The sequence below is a fragment of the Diabrotica undecimpunctata genome, chromosome 2, assembly GCF_040954645.1.
Source record: "Diabrotica undecimpunctata isolate CICGRU chromosome 2, icDiaUnde3, whole genome shotgun sequence".
In the NCBI taxonomy this organism is placed as follows: domain Eukaryota; kingdom Metazoa; phylum Arthropoda; class Insecta; order Coleoptera; family Chrysomelidae; genus Diabrotica; species Diabrotica undecimpunctata.
Genome location: NC_092804.1, coordinates 33,167,336 through 33,191,075, shown reverse-complemented (window position 1 = coordinate 33,191,075; position 23,740 = coordinate 33,167,336). Strand labels below are relative to the sequence as shown.

Sequence of the window (23,740 nt, the reverse complement as noted above, 5' to 3'; positions counted from 1 at the left end):
CATCACAGCCGGAATAAAAAAGAAACGTATATTTATTTTTATTTTTAACAATGTTATAACAAACAAAACACCTTCGCCTTTTTTGTTTATCTTTAGCAAGTCTAATCAAGTTATGTTCCACTTTCAATTTCTTCTGGTGTTTTGAAGTCTTCTTTCTATGCATATTATTGAAAGACTCGCGATATTCAGAATAATGTGGATTGTAATGAGACAGTAATTCGTCGCACAATTTTTGTGTAAAATCCACAAAGGGAATTTGTTTATTTGAGGCGTTTTGGTAGATTACTCTAGCGTTCAACACCATTCTTTGAAGTAGGTGTACTCCTACTTTTTTGAACCAGGTGTAGTTCTTTCTGGCAGCATTATATGGCTCGATTTCTTGATCAATCATATCTACTGCACCCATGTTCATGTTATAATGCTCTATATGAGCAGGCTTTTTGTAAGACACTTTGCACTTTGTTGAAGTTTCATATCTTTGTTTTTCTTGGAAATCAGCAGTAAGTTTTGTAGTTAAAACATAGACATCTCTTTTATCGCGAAATCTTACAACTAGCATATCCTTATTTCTTAAAAAACACGACTGATACTTATCTAGTGGAAGTCCTGAAATTTCTTGCGGCAGTCCTCGTCTTATATTTATAGTGCCTGTTACAAAAGTATTTTTTGATAATAAAAATTGAGCCAAGCGGACAGACAAATACCAGCTATCCAGGATTACTTCACGACCTTCTTCCAATAGATTTCGCATCAGGAAAACAACTATTCGCTCAGTCATTGATAATGATGCTGTGCCTGTTATATAAGATACATCATATATATCTTTCCCAATATATAGTCCGAAATTGAATGTATAACCTCTCATTTTTGGATCGCAGGGGCATAAGCAAAATAATTTTATTCCAAATCTGGACCTTTTTGTTTTAATATATTGCTTGAAATGCAACCGGCCTTTGTATAGCATGAGACATTCATCAATTGCGCATGTTTCACCTACGTCAATTAGAAGTGTGGTATTTTCACGTAACAGTGCGAAAAAAACAGAGCCTGGAGGACCGAATCTCAAAAACTTTAGAGTTGCGAAAAACCTACAAGAAACAAAAATAAACATCTATGGCATAAAAATAAAATCTACATTACTCACCTGTCTCTACTCATAATTTTTCCAGAAAACACCGGTGGTCCTCCTAATAGGAAGGATTTTCGCCAATAGTCATGCATTTTAGGTAAATGAGTTACCCCCATCAATAATAAAAAACAAATAAAAACATACATTTCTTCTACAGAAACATCCTTCCATATTAGACCATAAATTTTGCCAAACAAATTTTCATTTGCCTCAAAATATAGTTTAGCACGCTCGTTGGTCCAGTCACAAAGGCTTCTAACTATTTTAACTGAAACAAATGCTTCAAAACATTCTCTGGCGGATTTCTGAGAATCGTGTGTCTAAAGCAGGGTGAAAATCATCAGGCAGTTCAACACGATTCATTGGAGAATATCTTTGGTCGCAAAATGGATTTGAAATAACTTTCCAATCCCCGAATTGTACTGGTTCATCATCTTCCTCCTCGTCTGTAGTTGAATAATCACTTTCTGAACTTATATCATCTTCAGAACCTTCATAATCGAAATCTAGGTCGGATTGATCACTTTCAGAATCTCTGCTCTGAGACATTATAAACACCTACTTCGTTGACTACAAAAACTCAACTGATAACGTAAGTAGTACACAGCACATAACCTCACTTCCCAATAGTCAAACAGCCAGACAACCTGATCACCAATCAAACTAACTAAATCTAATCTCGTTCTAGACGTCACCCACTTTTGAGCGTGGTTTCCCCACCTCTAGATTTGAATAAAGTAATTCGGACAGAACAAAAATACCTTAAATATGATGCAGACGGTGGCATCGCCGTATATGCCGAACGCAAACTCATGATGCACCCGTGTGCATCACCGTACGGAGCGGACAGTCAAGCATGATGCACACGGGTGCATCACCGTATTGAAGGGGTTAATCTATTCTTCAACTAAAAGTACAAATAAAATAGTGCATATTATGTCTATAGTTGCCGTAAATAAATTAAACCTGGTTAATTTTTCTATGCTCACAAGATAAAATGTCACTGAACAGCACTGGTTCCGACTAAAACATGGCACACTTATTTTTTCAAGCAGAGTGGGCATTCTGATTGTTTATTATTCTGTGCTATTACCACGATTTAGTAAAATACATTGTCTTTTGACTTCTTTGTACATTAAAATATTTTTATTTTTCATTCAAAAATATGTGATTTTATCAAAATACCACACAAGCATTTTGTAATTTGTTATATTATTAATACAGAATTACACGCTGGCTCTATATTTAACTTGACTTTTATGTGTATTCATCTAGTTGAAAATGTGTTCTACGAATATACTTTAATATTCTATAAAACATAGATAAAGCTATGGATGAATGGATTTTTTATGACACAACATCATAAACATATTTTGAACGTTTTATGGACACAATAGTATCCATACAATTTATACTATTCTTAAATGTTAAAAATGGACGGATTCTACAAAATCACGTTTTAGAAATAAGTAACGAACTGTCTATGAACTATGAAATTAATTAAAATAAATATAATGTGCAACTGTGAATATTTTTGATAACTTTCTATAAATTATTACTGTATTTAATAATAAGCGCAGAAAGCTTAAGAAGCTGCGGGTCCTTTAAGGGCTATAGCACCGTGATGATGATAATCAAAAATTACCATTAAATTAATAAACATAGAAATGCCATGAACAAATACTGTCATTTCCATTTGTTAACTACTAGAGAATGGCTGTTAAGCACGGCAATATATTGTCAACAGTTGCAGATATGAAATATTACAAATGGTGAGTATGATTTAAAAGTAAGACTCACAATGTTCTGCAGGGTAGAATTGAAACTGTATAAAATATAATTTATTTAATATAATGCCTTACGAATTTTCTTAATAATTCTAGGCAACTTTTCAGTTCTGTTCTTTTTTATGTTGCAAGCTCAACATATAATATATTAAATTATAATAATATGGATATCTTGTATATATATATATATATTATCTTATAATATATTTTTTTAATAATGTTGACTTACTTCTAAAACATATACAAAAAATTTTCTAAATAAAAATGATAAAAACCAAAAATGGACGGACAAATATGTCTAAAAGTATATAACAATTAAAATTAGATCTTATTTGAGATTCAATGTCAACAAAAATAAAAGTAACTAATTCTATATGATCTATAAAAATAGACCCTGTATACTATAAACAATTTTTGCTCGTTTATACTATTATATTTCTTCTCATAAAGATATGATTTTAGTTGATTATAAATGCTTTGAAAATATGTTTATAGCTACAAATTACCACTAATATCTAGGACACTTTCATTTGGAAACAAAATCGTAAAATTGGATTCTATTTTCTTTTCTCTTACAAACTTTTGTTACATTTTTGAATTGTTTTTAAATATCTAGTCTAAACACGAACTATTTTTAAAATCCGTGCAGTGATTGACTAATTACATTTATAGCTTAGAAATATAATATATTCAAAGCATTATTGGTAGAATAGCATGCTTATCTGACATTCTTAACATGAATTAGCAGTAAAAATAATTGTCTAGATATTGTGAAACATATAAAAAAGATTAGGTTCTCAAAATAAAATAATCCTTCATGTAACATGTGAAATGTGGAAGTTTTATAGGCTTCTAAACATCTTTTTAATATATTGAGAATGATATAATACTCTAAGAGTAGTTTAGATGCCTTGACATCAGTCAGTAAAAAAATTAGTTACCTTTTTAAACGATCTTATTAATTTGAGAACTTTGTTTAAGCTCAAATCAGTTGAAATAGAGCTAAAATTGTACTTAAGGCTACAAAACTCCATGAACATTTGAATGAAATGCCGCTGTTGCATCGATGATCCAAAAAGCAGAAGCACCAAGTTGTGTTGTCATAATATTTACTAAAACAAAAAATTTTAATGTGTAAAGTTTAGTTTTTTACTTTGATTTTATTTATTTGGTATTACTATGATGCTATAACAAGAGCTTTTCCTCACAGAATATAACAATGACTATATTTAAAGAGAAATCCACCTTTGGTTGTTTCGCCAAATACAACTGTTTCTATAATATCAATTTATAATCATGATATTCAAAGCAACACAATATTTCCGTAGAAGTGCCTGTGAATATTAAATAACTATGGTTTGTTTTTTAACCAGGAGGATTAATTCAAATTTACCGCGTCGTGATGCTTGTTTGTAATTTGTCCAACCGCAGGCAAGTTTACTCTACTAAATTATGACATTTTTACACTAATGAAATTTATGAAATTTTAAAATTAAAAATTTGTTTTGATGATTTTTTGTATTTTCTGTGTTATTCCTTTAATTTTTAGATTTTTCCTTTGCATTTATATAAAAAACAGTTCTTTTCAGGACTATTTAGCGACGTATTAGTGTTATTAAGATAACAATATGGATTCAATGCCAAGTACTAGTGGTAATTATCCTTCTCCACCTAAAAAACGCAGAGTAGATTTGGGTCATTTATCATCAAATGAAAAAAAAAATGCATTATAAACATGTACAAACAAATAAAAATTGATAATTCTGGAATGAAATTAACAGTCATGGTATCAAAAATAAAACAGGCAACAGGTTAATTTTGCAGAATAGTTATTGTTAAAATCAAGACTTATTAAAGTAATGTGCTAATTTTAAGAGTTGCGAATTCAACTATTTACAGAACAATTAAGGGATATAAGCAGACTGGAACAGTAAGATGTCGTAAAAATATTGCCAGTTGATCTTATATCCTTGCAACATAATATGATGAAAGAGTTAAAACATCTGTACTACAGATAGTACACAGTTTCTTTTTCAAGAATGAAATATCCACTTTAAATAAAATTTTAAGTGAAATAAATAAATATTTATTTTCTTCTACAATGTGATAAATAAACTCTAATATTATAAATTATTATAAATATAATAAAATAAAAATTCTTCAACTTTTTCATAACAATCCAACATTTTTTATTGTAATTAGAAAAACAAAAAAATATATATTGGAAGTGAATTGGATAAAAATATTATTCAAACATAAACAAACAAAGTAAGGGTAGAATCGACTTGTGAGGTTGTCCGATACTGACTACTGGATTACCGCAAGGCCCAGATAATCAACCAAAAAAGAAGATGTATTTGGTGACTTTTCTAGTAACTTTCTTGGGTGTGAATCTGTCTTTTTAGTTTACTCCTCCTGGTTAAAAAACAAACCATAGTACTTAACAAGATGACATTTGAAGTCATCACAGAGTTCACCAAGAACCTTTAAAGTTTAAATGTAAGAAAAGATTGATAGAGATTTAGAATATTATTTATTTCAGGCATTGTAAAATAAACAAAGGATAAAACATTGTGTAAAATTTCAAGCAGTTGCAACAATCTCATAATTGAGGGTCTTAGAATTAGAAGGTCCAAGTGTAATTTTCTTAATATCGAGTTAAATACAGATTTTAATACCTAAAGAAAAGTTTTATTAATTTTAAAATAGATCCTAGTGATTTAATATACAGATCGCTATCTACTGGACTTTGATAAAAATATAGAAACCTTCAAATTAAAATGGATCCAAATGCAGTTGGTTCCCCTTATAAATTCAGTATACTGTAACTTGTATGAAGTAAAATATTACTGCCTTCGATATTTTATGGCATAAATTGTGTAAAAAAGGATAGAAATAGTTAAAACTTCATTCATTTTGTAAAAAACATACTTTCTAAAAGCATTAACAAGATCATCGCATATATCAATTATTGCTGTGGTGGCAGAACAAAAATAAAAACATTGTAAAACTGTTAATGTTGTTCTCTAAATGTACTGATAAGAGATTCACCACAAGTTTTTATAACCAGGCATTACACTTATGGAATGTGGCCTAGATTTTGACATAATCAAAAAAGTGAAACATAAGAAGCCACAGGTGTTTGTTCCAAAACACTGAGCCCAGCTAATTTATTTTGTAAAAAGTTTAATGTACACCTAATGAATCAAGAAAACTTTTACAGTTTTGAAATATTACACAGTGTGATAAGTGATCCTAAAAAAGAGTGATCTTTTTAAATGGAGACCAATGTGGTATTTCTTATATAAAAAATTATTAGAAACATGTTTTCTGTTGACCAAACATTAAATGATGAGTTTTTATTTGTTACATACATATATGTACAAAGAGGAGCTGGATGTCCCACTGTTACCATGGAAAACATGTTTAAAATAAAATCTACATTCAACCAATAAAAATTAATAACTGAAATGAGACAATATTTAAAAACTTCTTGATTTTACTCCACAGGTTTACCACGAGTTCTAAAATAACATTCCCCATGAACACAAAAATAAATACTGTCAATGAAGTGTCTCAAGAAGGATCTGAAACATTAGAGTTGGCATTGCAGCAAACTAAGTTTGGTGAAGATAATATGGAAGGTAAAGCAGTGCTGGACGTTGATTACGAGTGAAACTTAGTGAAGGGCTAAAGATACTTTTGTCATTTTTTCTATTTTGCAGCATTCCATATTATAAATAAATAATTTACCCAATAAAGCTATTGTCACACATTTTTCAAAATTCACCTTTTTGCCTGTAACGATAAAAAAACTCGGTACAAATTTCTGTAACAAATGTAAGGAAATGTAATGTGATTGGAATAAAAAGAGTCCATGTGCTTTTTCCAAAATACAGCTAAATTGGTTACTTTTTTTAATTTGTGTGGGTATAATGGTTTTCTAATTTAATATAATGTACAATGTACAAGGAATTCTAATTATTCAAAAAACTTTAACCTTTAATATCTCAAAATTGGTTAATTTGCACTTGGATCCCTTATATCCTAAGCACCCCAATTGCAAATAATGAAGGTGAAAAAAATTGTTTGTACTGAAACATTCTTTGACAAAAAAAATTAGCAAAGAGTGAATTTAAAGTTTTTGTTAAAACTTGGGAAATCCACAAGGGAAAGTTATGAACTTTACAGAGTGTTTACAGGGGATGATTCCTTATCCTTCTCCTACATTGCACAAGTCAATATAAACATTTTATACAACTTATAGGTGCCTAATGATATGTTTTTTTGAATTTCATTTGAACATTGTGTGATTATTATTAGGATAGAAATTGTAACATTCATACTATTGCAACTGTCTTATTTAGAAGTTCAGGGACTACTTTTTAATGATATTTCAACCCTGTTCAACCAATTATATAGCTCCTGTATATTATCTTAAAAAAACAAATTTTAGATCAGTATAATTATATCTTACTCATAAATATCCAATTCCTTTACTGAATTATTCACATAATTCGCTAATTTAACATCTACAGCTGCAGGCCTACAACCTTCATAATGATCTGCTGGAATATCTGTTCTAATACCTTTCATAGAGCTCAGGCAATCTCTTGTTATCACAGTTTCACCTGAAAAATAAATATCAATAAAACACTGAAACCACAGATTTTTTTTCTTAAAATTACCATCTTTTTGTTCAAGAATTTTCACACAAACATCATCATCCTCGGGACACACTTTAGTCCAGTGAAATAACCAATTAAAGGGTGTACCACATCCAGGCTGTGTAGAAACACATTGATAACACCAAAGGGCAGCAGCTAAAATCAAATGTGTATTATCAATAAACTAATGAATCATTGATGTGTAAGATTTACTCAAAATAGTATAGCACTATTATATGTAACACCTTACACCCAATATGAATAAATATATATCCAATTTAATAATAAGTGGTGTTTAAAGAGGTTGAATCATAATTGCCACACCCACAGTTATTTGAAAATTACACATATTAAGAACTCACTTTGGGCAACAAATACTGTTAAAATAACTGGTAAAACATAAGGCACAAATTTTCCCATATTTAAATGTTTAAACTATTTATCAAAAAAAAAACTTAAAACTTGCTGGTAATAACCTGGTGGAATGTTTATTTGTGTGGTGACTGCTGTCAATGCTAATGTCAAACAAGGGAAACGTTGGGATCATGTCAGTTGTCTATTTTAAACTTTTTCATGGAAATCTGTAATAAACAGACCTAAAGTTAATTTATTGATCATAGATGTCACTCGTATGTATTTTGACGTTGACTGAAAAAAATTTTAAACTTCTTGTTTAAAAGGTATTTTATCGGTGTTGCCGGCTTTAGTCAATATTTAACATTATTCACCTATGTTGCTCTAAAACTACTTTCTTCTAGTATTGTATAGTTCATACAATTTCAACAGCTTCCAACATGGTTAAAATTCTTCGGTATATCAAAAAGGTATACTTTTTAACAGTTTAATATATTAATTTTTACAATTAATATGCACTATAACTGCAGACCTCAATAATAAACTGATTATTTTAGAATGAAAGGGTTGAAATAAAATATTTCTAATTAAAACTAATCAGATCTTCTTAAATGATCTTCTTAAATGTTTGAAGCATAAGAAAAAGTAATAAATAATTCATTATCCTCATTTGATATACAAATCGCCAGATTAAAAGATTGAAACCGTCAAAAGAAACTATCATGCATCAAAATGATGAATAGATTGCACATCATTTATAAAAGGAATAACAGAAATGTGTTTAATAAAACGGCATCAAGCACTAAAATTTACTACTCATCGTCAGGTTCCCGACAAGGTTACTTAACAGATAACGGTACAAGAGATGTGGTTAGTGGTAAGCTATCCTATCCAATTGGGACAAGAAAGTGTTTATTGGGAAAAACTTTTCCGCACATCGATAATACACCTAAATTCTTTTAATGTGTTAGTTGTTCTTGTGTGTTCAGTATAATCTACTACTTAGATTAGAATACACTGGTCTATCCGTACTGCCTTAAATGTGTTAACACACCGACGCAGAGACATGAATGTAGATGTATATGATTGTTTTATTAATTATAGACTGCATTAACCATCAAATGAATCGAAATTCTAAAAACAACTGAAATTGACGAACAAGACTTGCGAATTATCTCAGAACTATACCGGCACCAAACGGCAACAATTATAAAGCACGCAACATCCGAAGAGATATATATATATATATATATATATATATATATATATATAACGAAGAGTACAACAGTGTTGAGTCTTGTCACCGCTATTGTTTAATCTGTATTCGGAATCTATATTCAGAAAAGCATTAGACGAGGTTCAAGGTGGAATCAAGATTAACTGAACCAGCATAGACAACATCAGGTACGCTGACGATACCGTTCTGATAGCAAGCAACACACAAGAGCCATAGTTCATCATATTTAAATGTTCGGTTTAAATCTTAATGTTTCCAAAACTAAAATTCTAGTATTTTCAGATACCAATAAACGTGTATTTGTATGCCAAGGGATAAATAATAGAATAAGTAACTTCCATAAAATATTTGAAAGCAAATATCAACAGCCTATGTAATAAAAAAAAGAGATCCTATCACGATTCGAACAAGCGAGGAAAACACTCATGAACATAAAACATTTTTTACGAGCTCAGAATCCGAATGATCAGATGTTGCGTTTTCTTTGCCTTGCTGTATGGCTGTGATAGTTGGACAATAGACTCTGAAACAGGAAAAAGAATAGATGCCTTTGATATGTATATATACCAACGATGAAGTGCTTCGGCGCATGAGTAAACAAAAAGAATTACTAAACATGATCAAAGTGAGGAAAACACAGGAAGTTATTATTAGAAGGTTGTTTTTCAAAATTGGTGGTTTACTTACTTGGCCTTGATCTTGTAAGTAATAGCATGGTTATGGTTAAAAAAATCTGAGGGTGGTGCCTTTACCTTTCGGAATATCAAATTCTGACTGTTTTGAGTGTTTTTTGTATCATATGTTTGTGTAATGTGTGCTTATGTAGATTATTATGTTTGTGTATTGTGTGCTTCATTTGTATTGCGTATAAACTGTAGATGATTTGTCGCCTATTAATCCGCCATTCTTTGTATATTCTATAGCAAATAAAGTAAAATTGAGAACAATTTTAAGGTGATGAGTAGTAAGAGTATAAGTGAGGTTTTGTTGGTTCTGAGGATTTTTCACCATCTAATCAGTCATTGACTTCTCCACACGTTCTTAAGAGTACAAGTCAGTTCATGCCATATTTTTTTTTTGTACGACTCACATTGATCCTAAAAATAGGATCAATAGAAAATAGAAATAAATCAATAGAATAGAAAAGTCCAACCTTTGTTTATGTGATATTACGTATAAAAAGAACAAGTATATTTTCTGGAAAACAGTTATCAATCACCCTAGAATTAGTAGACTCGCATATATTCATTATTTAACAAGTACCTAAATGAGCATTTTTTCATTTCCCGAATATTTTTCTTTTTTTTTAATAAAAAGAGAAATTAAACAATTATACAAAAACCATTATTAAATATACAATATAAATAAAAATAATGAATATATCATTTACTTTAATTGATTTTTGATTGTTTTCAAAAAAATCTGATATGTACCTAGATAACCAAATATATCGTAAATTTGGCAACGCAAACACTTTAGAGGAGGAGATCTAGTTTACCCTGAACGTCAATGACGCTGTTTTGTCTTGTCAGTTGTTCGACATCTATGGTTCGACGTTTGTGTTGTTGAAATATAGCGTGCTTTAGTTTGTTATTGGTTTGTTTTTAATTTTCCGATTTTCCGAGATTACATTTTTTTAACAATAATCGTGTAGGTGTTTAAGTTTTAGTGTTTCTTTTATTAATATCAGCTGGATTTTAACAGTTTATTATGTCTTAGGGTAAGTATAAGCTAATTCATTTGAATTTAATTTGTTTTCAGTAGGTACATTATGTTTCCAAGTTTTGCAAATATGAGATATAATTGAAACATGTGAGATTTTATTTGTTTATAAGATACTTGATTATAATTTTTGTTTAACAATGCTTTAGTTTTCTGAACTTTATTGTGTGTCAATTGAAAACAAAAATTAGAATGACAATTTCGCTTATATTTTTTAATTATTTAATTAAATAATTTTATTTAACACGAGACGAGTAATTCAGTTTTTAAACAATTTGTCGTATGGGTTGTTTTTCTCAGAATAAATATTAGTTGTTTAATTATTTTGACAATAAAGCTAAATCACAGACAAAAGAACTCTTGATTTCAAACAGTGTTGATTGAAGAGTTTGTAATCTAAATGAACAACCTGCAGTTAATTATACCGTTATTTAAAATACATTTTATTGTAATATCACAATATTGAAATTGAGTTAATACTAAAATGATTATAATTAATTTATAGTCTATAGATAATTGTTTCTTGTCTGTTGTTTTGCAGGCATGTTACATACCTATATGTTTTATGTCCTTTCACTTATTGGTATCTATTAATTAATAATAGGAGCTTATCAACCTACTTTCTCAAATCGATTTAATATATTTTACCATCTCCACAGTAATATAATACATATTCAATTATCAATTGAACTATTGAACACTATGTACGTGAAGAAAAACTTAACGCAAGAATAGATGATATATTTCAAATATAATTAAGATATACCAGAAAGCAACCGTAATAATTATACTCAACATAGAAACTGACTGACATGGAAACAAATTGAAAGAGGAATAAGGAAGGGAAATACAATATCACCGAAATTATTTATCTTGGTTGTCCTAGAAGGGATCTTCAAGGAGCCCCATTGGGTCGACAAGAAAACCAAATGTTTTCCGATAATATACCTAAAAAAAGTAGTCATATTATTACAGACTATGAGGAAGACTTTAAAAACAAATGATCCTAGAATTGGAAGAAGCAAAAAATATTGCACTGAAAAATCAATAGAAAAAAATTTCAATATCAGCTATTAACACTAGTTATGTGTGAAATACAAAAAAAAATAGCTATGTAATAGCTATATGAGTATATACGGAGCTCCAACTTGGATAATAAGGAAGAAAATAAAATCGGGGCTTGAAGTGATATAAAGAGTAATGGAATAAGAGATGTTGGATAATGATATGTCTTTAGGATGTTATGCTAGAAACATACCAGAAACAGTCACAAAACGTGGAAGTTTGCGGGACACAAAGAAAGATGGGGCGTAATAGATGTATTAAATACCTAAATATTAAATGAAGACCATATTTAGGAGAAAGTAATTGAGGATGAAAAGGTTTTATGCATCTTTTAATTTCTTCTGAAGTTATTTTCTTATGGTATTTATTTTATCTTTTAGCTATACTACTTCTTGTGTCTTGTGGGAGTTAACCACAATAGTATAAGTAGAAATATTTACAAGTACATAAGTATAAAAATGTTTATAAACATACCAGAAATACTTGAGGTGCAACAAATTCGATTCATTGCATGGGTATTTTCCATTTATTTGTGACTTATGAAATTTGTGTGTTTTCCAGAAATTTACCTTTGGTAAGCAGTAAAAAATTCTCCTATTATTTTAGTATTAAAACGTATTGTAGTTTTAATTTAATTGCACTAAGCAATTGCAAGAGTGCTCGTTTTAATTCAAGATGGCCGTAGTAAATGTTTTGCTTGCTACATAGTTTGTGCTAGAAGACCAGGACCAGGTCTTAGAATAGAATATCTTTAAATCTGAGAAATAGAGATCTAAACCTTATATTATTGAAGTGGCACATTGTCTGAATGAATTGAGAAATGTGTGTGTAAGAGGGTGGGTAGTTCATTAATGAATTGATGACAAAAATAACGTGTTATCGTCGGATAGGTCCGGTTAAGGGCCATCAAACTTTCGCGAAAGAGTCTAAAGAGGACAAGCAGAGCTATGATTTTTTGAATAGAATAGTGCAAAAAGCATAAACGATCGAAAAAAGTTATTTATTAGGTACTTAAAGTGGTATAAGTTTCAATGGCTTCACGGAATTTGTTCCTGTAGGTCCTATAATGGAAACAAAGTACATACTTAATGACTATTTTTAGCATGTGGCACCTTTTGCACCATTTGTACTGCCCGATTTTTTGACCGTATTTTATATATGATAGTTTTTGGTTCCGATTTCAATCGAGTAGAACATCTAAGGGACTACACTGTGAAGATAGATTCGCTCAACTCAAGGGTACCCAGTGCTAACAACTTGGCGTTGCTTAGTGCAGCGCTTTAGACAGTGTGGGACGAGTAGGACTAATTAAATGTCCAATATTCAATTATCTTAAACCAAGGTATGTTCTATTCTAGTCCGAGGCTATTTTAGGCTCCCGAAGAAGAAATAATAAATATTAATTAACAATTAAGATAAAATTATTTTCTTTATAACTGTTCAACCGTTCATAACTGTTTTTGAATAACAATCTTCTTCTTCAGCCGTTCTCTACTCTGGGCTAGCCAATTTACTCCCACTGTTCTCGTACCATCTCTGTTGCGGCATTCGTACTGCAACAGTCACAGTAGCGGAAACTCAGCTGTTTGTATAGTTCAGTGCCCTGCTACTACACTAGCATTCTGAAATATTATCCATAGTATGATGGTATGCTAGCGCCCAGCTTATTTACGCATCACCTAGCCAATATTTAGCATTTTATCGACAAAATAAAATAAAACATGCCGCCAAGATGGGCGCTGTAGCCGTTTCATTGCCTAGAATCTAGATAGCTAGCTTTACCGTAAAGACAGCATAACCATTGTTTCTCGAAAACGTTTGCAGCAATAAATTGTTTTCTTGGCGTAAAACTTCAGCATTAAATTAGCAATTAATTCCTATCGGTTCACTTTTTTGGTTTCAAAGTTTTTGACCGATATCTCGATTTTTCCGGAGATGAGTTTTGCACTACGTGATGATAGGGTAGTTTTCGGGGATTGGTCAATGTACCAATTAATAGCAATTAATTAGCAATAAAATGTGCTGCCAAGATGGGCTCTGTAGTCTTATTCATTGCAGAGATATAGCTATAGTTAATATAGCTATATATAGCTTATAGCTTTACCGTATAGCGTATAGTTAACATAATCATTGTTTCTCGGAAATGGTTGTAGCAATAAATTGTTTCTTGTCGTAAAACTTCGACAATAAATTAGCAATGAATTCCTTGCGGTTCGCTTTTTGGCCGATATCTCGGCTTTTCGGGGGTGTTTTTTTAGCTAGGGGATAATGAGGTAGTTTTTGGGGATTGGTTAATATACCAATCAATTGATTAGAAATAAAATACGCTGCCAAGATGGGCTCTGTATCCCTTTTCGTTTCCGAGATATAGCTATGGCTATGCTAACTTTACCGTAAAGTTAGCATACCTACTGTTTCTTGGAAACAATTACAGCAATAAAGTATTTCTTTTCGTAATAAATTAGCAACAAATTATAGTGTTGTCTGAATTCGGCCTTATAAAATGGATATACTAACTTTACAGACATCTAAAATATCAAATATTACCAGGAAAATCTACTCTATGCTGATTTGTTAGCACTTCTGTATTATCTGTCTGGTTTTTTTTGTTCTAGAGATAGTAATATCTAATATAAATAAGAGCGTTAGTTGTATATCAATAACTATTGTTTATTGTTTATGTATATTAAATGATTGAATGTGTTATCAACATAAATTTGTAAGACGATTTTTAAAAACAATTTTATTTAATGATGTTTATGATGTTTAGATTACTATTAGATTAAGGCATTGCTACAGATATGTTTATTAGTGTTTTTGACTAATCTCCTGGTAATCTGATAGTTAGTCCTGGTTGTCTGAAAGTAAGCACAAATAAGTTTATTACGTAAACATTTCTGTATTGTTACTACAGCGACAGTCTTCTTTCAAGGTCTACTTTACCCACCTTTTTTTATAACTACTGCCTTAGAAGAAGATCATAACTGAAATGTACTGTACGGACAGTACTAAAAAGAAAAATGAGCATTAAATATTAGATATGTCTCGTTAATTAATACTAATCGCAATCCATATCTAAATCGTCCTCATCCTCTGAATCATCTTCTTCTACGGCACTACAGCCCAAAATGAGCCTTGGCCTCCTTTATTTTTTGCCTCCACCCTTGTCTGTCTGTGGCTGCTCTTCTCCATACACGGACTCCTAATCCTCTGAATCATGTCCTATATTAATTATCACCGGTTCAATATCTTCCTGCAAAATTGTCCACCGCAAACATTTTTTCTTCTACTTTCTTGACGTGGTTCACATAATTATGCCACTGCTCTTTAGATACGCGTTGGTAAGATTCTTTTATCAGTTTGTTCGTTAAAATCGACGTTGTTTGAAGCCACATAGCGTTTCACTTGACTCCACACCCTCTCAATCGAGTTCAACTCGCATTGATAAGGCGACAGTCTCAAAATTTAAACGCCATATTTTTCCGCAATTGTTTCAATTTTGTTCTTGTCGTACTCGTCTCTAAATGCGGCTGCAGTATCCAGTAATTCACTTTTTAGGTAATATTCCTTAAAGAAAATGTTCTTTTCGATTAGCCAATCCTTGATTTGCCTTTTGTTCCACAATTTTTTCGGGAAATCAAATTTGCGAGAGTTATCCAAAACGACATAGACCTCGAAAACGGACAACATATTTCCTGCTGTCAGAGCTATGACTACTTGGGTGTTGCCTTTGACAATACAGGAACTGATACACGGGAAATAGAAAAACGAATCACTCAAGCAAAGAAAGTCTTAGGATGTCTCAATGGTATACTGTGGAGTAAAGAGATAACGAAAGGAAGAAAATTTAATATATATGAGACCATGATTAAAACTACTCTTCTTTATGGCGCTGAAACATGGAGAATTAGTGAAAAGAACAAAAAGCGAATAGAATCTTTAGGTATTTCCAGACGAGACCGAATCAGAAATAATGTAACAAAACACCGTATGGGAATAGAAGAAAATATAACTCAAGATATAGAGAAGAAACAATTAAGGTGATATGGGCATGTTCAACGGATGCCAGCAACAAGACTACCCAAAAAAGTAGTAGAATGGCAACCGATAGGTCGACGGAAAAGAGGAAGACCCAGATTAAAATGGCAACACGGCGTAAACAAGTCCATGAGCGAAAGAAATTTAACAACAAACGACTGCGAAGATAGGAAGAGATGGTGTTTAGGTATCGGACAACGTCGAAAGACGTTCTAAACCGATGTATATATATATATCCAAAACGACAACGTTTCTTTGTCTTTCGGCAAGTTTGGAATTAACGTCTTCTCAAACCATTCCTCATATAGCTCTCTGTCCATTTCGTCGTGGTGATCAGCGGTTCCCTTCTTGGCCAAGAAAGTTAATTCGGCCCATGCCACAAAACCAGTTTCGTTTCCAGATGAAGAAGAACAAACCGAGGACCTCTTTGGGTTGGAGCTTTCAGTAAAGTTGAAAGTCCTTTTACGTAGGCGTCTCGTGGAATCTTGATCATTGTGTCACTCAATTCCTTTTTGACTGAAACACCTTGAGTCCAAGACTCATTGATATAAACAAGGTTTACATTATCCTTCTCCCTCAATGTTTTTATTTGTCTGAGGTACTTGTGTCTCCAGGATATTATGTATTTTCTTTCCATCACCATCCTTCACTCTGTTCATTATGCCGTCGACGGTTGGTGATATGTTTTCCAAAAAAAAATCATGGACAATTTTCCTTAATCGAGATTCCACTCCCTCATCGTAAGTATTCTCACTTGAATTGGACTGGAAACTGTTTTTCTTTCTTTTTGTACCGGTTTCAGTTCGCCTTGCTGGCCCTCTTCGCGGATGTCATAAATTTTGCGAACACTCACACCGCACATTTTCAAAACTTTTCCCACAGTACTTAATAGTCAAGCTGTCACCATTTTTTAAGTTCAGATGATAGTTCAATACATCACACTAAGGGTCATACCCTGTTTGAAATTCACGACAGATACTCGCAACGGCTCCATGATGATACTTTCATCTGCTTGCTAAAATGAAATAGAACTGAGCTTTCATAGTTATTGCTCTAACAAGGTTTTTGGTCTAATGGCCAGTACCGAAATCGACAAAGAGACATGTTTGCTTTGCGTGAACAATGGAGATTAAAACTGATTCGCTTCTCCTAATGAAATTATAATGATCTTTATTTCCCAAAGAATGTGTTTACAATGGAAGCTATTGAAAATTGATAAATATAGATAGCTATCGACAATGAGTTTTTGATATATTTTACTTTTTTTATAGTATTTTTCTTCATGTTATTGTTTAGTTCGACAATGTAACTCCCTTTATAGTCTTTTATACAACCGTATGGTATTGCTGTGTGCGCGTATATTCCAGTGCTATGATTCTTAAATCCGGTCCTGATGCGCCGCTCGGGACAAACCGGCAACGTAGTCGGCCGTTCTCCCGTAAGAAATACATTGCCTATCTTACCTACACTGCATTCTAACTGTGGCTTCTATTATAGCTGTCTAAAAAGGGCAAGCTATACTTGAACAGTTACAAAAAATATTAGAACTAGGACGGATATTTACAATCAAAAGATAATACAAACGTTTAGGATAAGCAAAAGAACGAAAAGAGAGGCCCTGAAAAAATAAGTAGAAAAATGCTGTAGTAAAGGTAGAACATAAAAGCAGATAAAAAAGCAGAAGAAACCAGGCAAACATTTAGTAATATACATAGGAGATCATTTTAATTTAATGTATGATAATGCACGACCACATATTGCACGTATGGTCCGTGATTATTTGGAAGAGACTGGTATACAAACCATTAACTGGCCCTCATGGAGCCCTCATATAGAATTTGTGGGATATTATTGATCGTCAACTCAGGAGCCGACATCCATCACCTGTCACTCTTGACGACATAGATGTTATGGTGAGAGAATACTTTCAATGAATCACACACATTCAAAGCTCTTTTAGAATTATTGTAATCGTTCATTTCCTGTTTGTTTCATTTACCTAGATATTTAAAGTTTTATCTCTAAGTTTGTCTTATCTGAAGTGTATTATTTAAAAACTAGACATATTTATTTATTCTGAGGATATTTATTTAGTGTCATATAAATGTTCCACAGCAGTTTTAAAGAAGCTTATACATTGTATCTTCATTTCAGTATAATAAATAAGTGGGTCATTCAGTTCATATATAATTGGGAGTCATCAAGATTGTTTATTGTCGTCACTATTATACAATATTTATTGGGAACAAATCTTTTAAGTAACGTTGCAGAATACGAAGCAACTAGATGGGCAAAACAATAAAACCATTACTATGCAAACAACGCGATAGTTAAGTCACAAGGGGAGCCTTTTATACTAACGTCTGTTTAAAAAATACTTTGGGTCACAGGAAATAAGCTTGATGTATCTAAAACAAAATTATTGGATATATCCAAAACTGCGGACTTACGTAAAAGTGTCTAGCAAATATATGAAAGTGATAAAAATCGTTATTTGGGATTTGGCTGAATTGTATTTGGATTCAAATTTATGGAAATACGATGAAGAATTTAACAAACGAATGAACTATTTTGAGTCAACATTTTCCCTTTTATGCATAGTTATTTGAGTTCTGAAAATCATGTGTATAGAGCAGGGGTGGCCAAACTGTAGCTAGCGAACCACATGCGGCTCTTTGAAGGATTATTTGTGGGGATGCACACGAACTGGCTCTTGCTCGCAAGTAATAAGTGCTCTACGGATAAAGGGGTTTGCGCGAATTGGCTCCCGATGGAATTCCCAATAGGTAGGAGATGAATTTTATTGGAGTGGCCAGCTAGAAACTTTTCACATCATTCTTTAAATTCCTATACCCCTTCACCGCAAATTTCTTTCAAATTAGTTTGCTGATACTTTTGCTTGTATTTTACTCTTCTGAGCCAGTCATATACTACATTTGAAAATGATTGATAGTAAAAATTTTATAGGAAAGGTCTAAATACAGGTTTCACAGTATCGTCTATATGAATGGGTTTTCTCTCTGTTGACGTTTTAGTTGCGTCTGTAATACTTCCACACTTTCGTTGCTTTAAAAGTCTATAAATAGTTGCTTTTCCAACTCCGGTCATATCTAAACACTAAAAATTATACTTCACTATACTATACTATCAGTACTTGTACAAGAACATCATGTACGTGTAACACTAAAGATTTCATTGGCACGGTTAAATGACACTTTAATTTCACATGAGTAAAATTAAGACATTTGTGACATTTTACTACATAAGTTCACTTAGTTCGCTTTTAATTAATATCCCTTTTTATTATAGAACTAAAAATTCTGCGTGTTATAATCACAGAACTTTACAAGCAAAACCTGGTAATCTTAACTAAAATGATTCAATATCTTGGAAATTTTAATCCTTTCTAGGAATGTTGACGGCTTATAAATTGGCTCTCCTTTTTGGAAATTGTAAATATTTTGTACCCCTAGAGATTACGTACTTTATATATCATTTGTTGATTAAAATGACTACAAAATTTAAGAAAAGAATTGAAATAAATTGGTATGTTTTAAAATTTTAGGTAAAACCGTTGATTGGATTATTCAATCAACGGTAAAACCCAAACATTTTCAGAACAATGTTGAATATTTTATATTAGAAAATCTTCGTCACTGTTTTATGTTATATTTTTTCAAATGTACTATAATATAGGATTAGTAAATTTAATCAATCACAAGAAAGGTACCTACTATAGTTTATTTTTATGAACGAGAGAGTAATTAGCATAATTTTAACTGGTAGCTCCGACCACTCCATGGGCGTGCTCAAGATTAATTGAAAAATTACTTTGAATAATTGTAAAAAATAAATGAATTATTTCAGTGTTATAAAGTGTTATGTGTATGTAAACAAAAGTGACCTCTTTTATCACACACTATATTAGAACTGACTGGCCTACATTAAAAAGGGTTTTAAAAAATTCACATTTTTTTTAATTTTTAAAAATTACAAAAGAGAAAAAGAGTTTTTAAAACCGTCTAAGGTATGTTAAATAGATGAATAAAAATATTAATATAAAACCTACAGCTACTTGTTACAAATCCAAATCAGATTCAGAAGATGAACTTTCAGAACCAAGATTTATAATAACTGGCTCGATCATTTTATCAGTAATATTGTCCAGCTTCCACATTTTTTCCTCTTCTTTAATAGTGTGATTTACTGCCTTTTCCCAGTTTTCAGGTTTTACATTATTTACGGCCTCCAAAAACAACTGTTTAACATCATGAATTTTAAAAGTGGTATTTTTTCTTGAAACTTCACTCTTTATCTGTGCCCATACCAGTTCAATCGGGTATAATTCACAATGATATGGTGGGGATCTAAGTACTGTCATTCCACGATTTTTGGCAATTTCATCAATTTCGTATTTTTTAAATTTTTCTTTATGAAGGGCACACAACGAATAAAGTTCCTTTCTTATAGATCCGGGATGGTACGTAATATTTTTTGAACTCAGCCAATTCTGCAAGACTTTTTTTAACCACTTGGTTGTGGGCAGTCCTTCTATAAGTCTGGAGTGATAACTTGCATTATCCATTACTATTACACAGTTCTTAGGAAAAAGATCTATCATTTGTTCGAACCATTCTTGAAAGACATCAGCGTTCATGTCTTCATGGTAGTCACCGGTACGAGTTGATTCAAAAGTTAATAAACCACCTTCAACAAAACCGTCTGAACTGCCAATGTGTACTATTATCAGCCTGCGTCCCTTTCCTGATGGTGGGTTTAAACCAGTAGATAAGTTATTTACAAAAGCGTGCCTTTGACTTGTAACAGTTTCATCCTGCCAAAATTTATTTGGTGTATGACCCTCGTTCTTTTTTGGTTTCTCATTTCCTTTATGGTTCTTAGAAAATGTCTTCTCCATATGACAATATCGCTTCTTTCTAATAAAATAGACTTTCTGGGATTCTTTTTCCAGCGGAAGCCTATTTCTTTTAAAAGTTTCCATAACGTACTTCGACTCATTTCTGGGTAATCCTTATCATCTCGAACTGAGACAAGAACTTTATCCAATGTTGGAAATTCTTGTCTAAAGAAGAATTCATGCACTTTCCGTCGAAGTCCTTCTTTAAAATGATATTCTATTTGAAATTTTGGTTTCCCTGGAGCATTACGTGGCATTTGAAAACTACCACATTTCTCTTCTTTAATAACTCTGTAAATCGTAGATTTCCCAACACCAAGTGTACTGCTAACTAATTCAACGGTCTCATCAACACTTTCACATAAACGTTTGTCTGTAAATGATTTAAAACAATTAAATATTAATGTTTTTTCATTAACTGTTAGAGGACCAATTTTTCGGCGTTTACACGGCACTTCCAAATTTTCCATAACACTAGTATACACAATAAACTGCACCTTGCAACTGAAGTACCTACTTTTAGTGAACTGTTAAGAAATTTGAATACGCCACTTGGACCTTTCTATATACAAAATGGAAGAACCCACTATCACATTTTCTGTGGAATAAGTTTAGAAGGTAATTATCTAGTCAATTACTGTCGTAGATTCCTGGAATTAAAGAATTAAATGTTTGATTGTTGAAACCCTTACTTCGTGGAATGCACTCATTTCAGATAAAATAAAACGTTTTATTTTATCTAAAGAATTAAACTTTATTTTGCAAATAGGCAAAGAATTAAACTTTATTTTGCAAATAGGTAGGTACTTATTAAACTTTTATTGGTTATATATAACCAATAAAATAAACATCTTACATTTCTTGCAAATTCATTAGTACCTGTTAACCTCCATCACTCCGACACTGGCAACCTTATTTAGGGATTAGTAACCCTCACAACTATTGTATTCTATTCTGCTCCAACCTTTATACCTGGTGGTCATACTCAATTTAAAATTGTTTTCCTATATACTTCTGTAAACTTGTTGACAAATATCTGTTTTTCATTGAGTCACCCGTATCAACAGTTTAGGGATTTGCATACATAATTTATTGTTTTATTACTCTCTCATACATAAAAATACACTATACCAAAGATAATCCTGTAAATCACCACGACCCTCAAGAAATCCATTAACTTAGGTACCTATGGGAATATTTCTAAGTATATGTATATTATATGGAAATATACTACTTACACAGTAATGTATATGTACCAAGAAGTTATTCTCCATTTTTATATTAGCATAACTAATATAAAAGTGAAGAAGCACTTCTTGGTAGAGGTAGTGGATTATCTAAACGGCTATGACTCATGCATGCGCGTAGTACAGATTTACGGTTCGACCATACAAATTTTAATAATTTTGTACGAGCCGACGCGCAGATATTTTCAAGGTCATAGCCGCTTAGAAAATCCACAAGCTCTACATACATCTACATTAATGTATGGTATATTTACTCATAATATATAAATAGAAATATTGTATATATATATATATATATATATATATATATATATATATATATATATATATATATATATTAAATTTTTATTATATTTACTGCATATTAACCATAATACTTCGCCCATCGCCTACTTGTTTCTGTAAAATATATTTCTTATAGCTCTAGTTTAGTTACTTTTATAGCCTGTACCTGATAATCATTTATTAAACCCAAAGAATTCCTATCGACCATGCAAATAAGCAACTACGTAACAACTTGTTAATTTTTTAAATAAAATCAGTTCAAATTCAATCGGTCGTTGACTTAATTGCGTTAACAATGACTCGAGCGTTTAATATGATTTTCACGATTTGTTCGTCGAACAAATTTCCAGAGAATTCTTAGTAAGTACCAAACGTATATTTTGACAGTTTGATTCATGTTCTAGAAAGTACTAGTAAGTCTATGTAGTAATAAAAAAACAAGTGACTCACTTTGCGAATAATCCTACGCTGCGATATTACGATTTAGTTCTAGGTACTAGGTATCGTAGTATATACTTTATGTAGGCGCATGGCCAACTTACAAAGTTTATGTAGTGTTGCTACTTTCCTCGTCCTTACTGTAATTCCACGTCATTAAGTGATGAGGAATTGATTTGATTGATGAATGACTTGATTTATTAATCGAATACATATATCACTGTGTTATAGTGTAGCAGAAGCCTGCTTTCAAAAAATTGTACCCACCAATCTCTTTGATATTGAAGATTTCCCGCTGCACATTTAGACTACTGTGGTGTCTTAATATCTATCACAAAAAGAGTACAGAATTTGTCTATTTACGCTGAATTGGCTCAATATTTAGTCAAAAACCAATTCACACTGTGTTTTTTTGAAAAACCATGAATCCTGAACGGAATTTTCGCTATTTCCGCTTCAAGTTATATCCGTTATACCCGTCTCAATAACAATGTGCCATGCTTACGACTGTCACTGAATCAGTTCTGCTGTGAAGAATTTACCTTATAAGCTTCAACTATGTTTTAAGTACAGACAAGTTCATCATCATAAGCAGTTCGACAATCCGTTGTGGATCTTGGCCTGTTCAAAAAGGAGTCGCAACTCTTGTCGATTCCTGGCAACTTGAATCCTGGCAACTTGAATCCTGGCAACTTCTCTGTTGAATATTTCGGGAGTTTTTAGAAACCAACATGTATTTGGTTTTTTCCTCGTTTACCACAAGTCCTAATTCACTTGCTGCGTCCGCAAGCCTTGTAAAATACTGCACCATGTGTCTCATACTTCTGCCCACTATAACTATATCGTCAGCGAA

The 23,740-nt window shown here is 31.8% G+C and overlaps 2 protein-coding genes across 4 annotated transcripts in view; one reads left to right on the top strand and one right to left on the bottom strand.

Annotated features, from left to right (window-relative positions):
* Positions 1–1,505: 1,505 nt before the first annotated feature.
* crim (QVR superfamily protein crim) lies at positions 1,506–8,088 on the bottom strand. The gene is made up of 4 exons (XM_072522581.1): positions 7,946–8,088; positions 7,605–7,739; positions 7,394–7,547; positions 1,506–4,028 (listed from the first exon to the last, which is right to left on the bottom strand). Exons 1-4 carry the CDS (start codon positions 8,001–8,003, stop codon positions 3,899–3,901), a joined length of 477 nt encoding a protein of 158 aa, XP_072378682.1. The 5' UTR covers positions 8,004–8,088; the 3' UTR covers positions 1,506–3,898.
* A 2,609-nt stretch (positions 8,089–10,697) lies between these two features.
* Positions 10,698–23,740, top strand: part of drpr (multiple EGF like domains draper) — a 195,353-nt gene continuing 182,310 nt past the window's right edge. For all 3 annotated transcript variants that reach the window (XM_072522576.1, XM_072522577.1, XM_072522575.1), the window contains exon 1: positions 10,698–10,894. The gene's annotated coding sequence lies outside the window, so the exon portion shown is untranslated. The remainder of the gene's footprint in view (positions 10,895–23,740) is intronic.

Coding starts and splice junctions, on each gene's coding strand:
- crim (XM_072522581.1), bottom strand. CDS start 8,003: ATGGGAAAATTTGTGCCTTATGTTTTACCAGTTATTTTAACAGTATTT. Junction 7,548..7,604: donor AATTCTTGAACAAAAAGATG/GTAATTTTAAGA, acceptor TTTATTTTTCAG/GTGAAACTGTGATAACAAGA. Junction 4,029..7,393: donor AAGGAATTGGATATTTATGA/GTAAGATATAAT, acceptor TTTTTGTTTTAG/TAAATATTATGACAACACAA.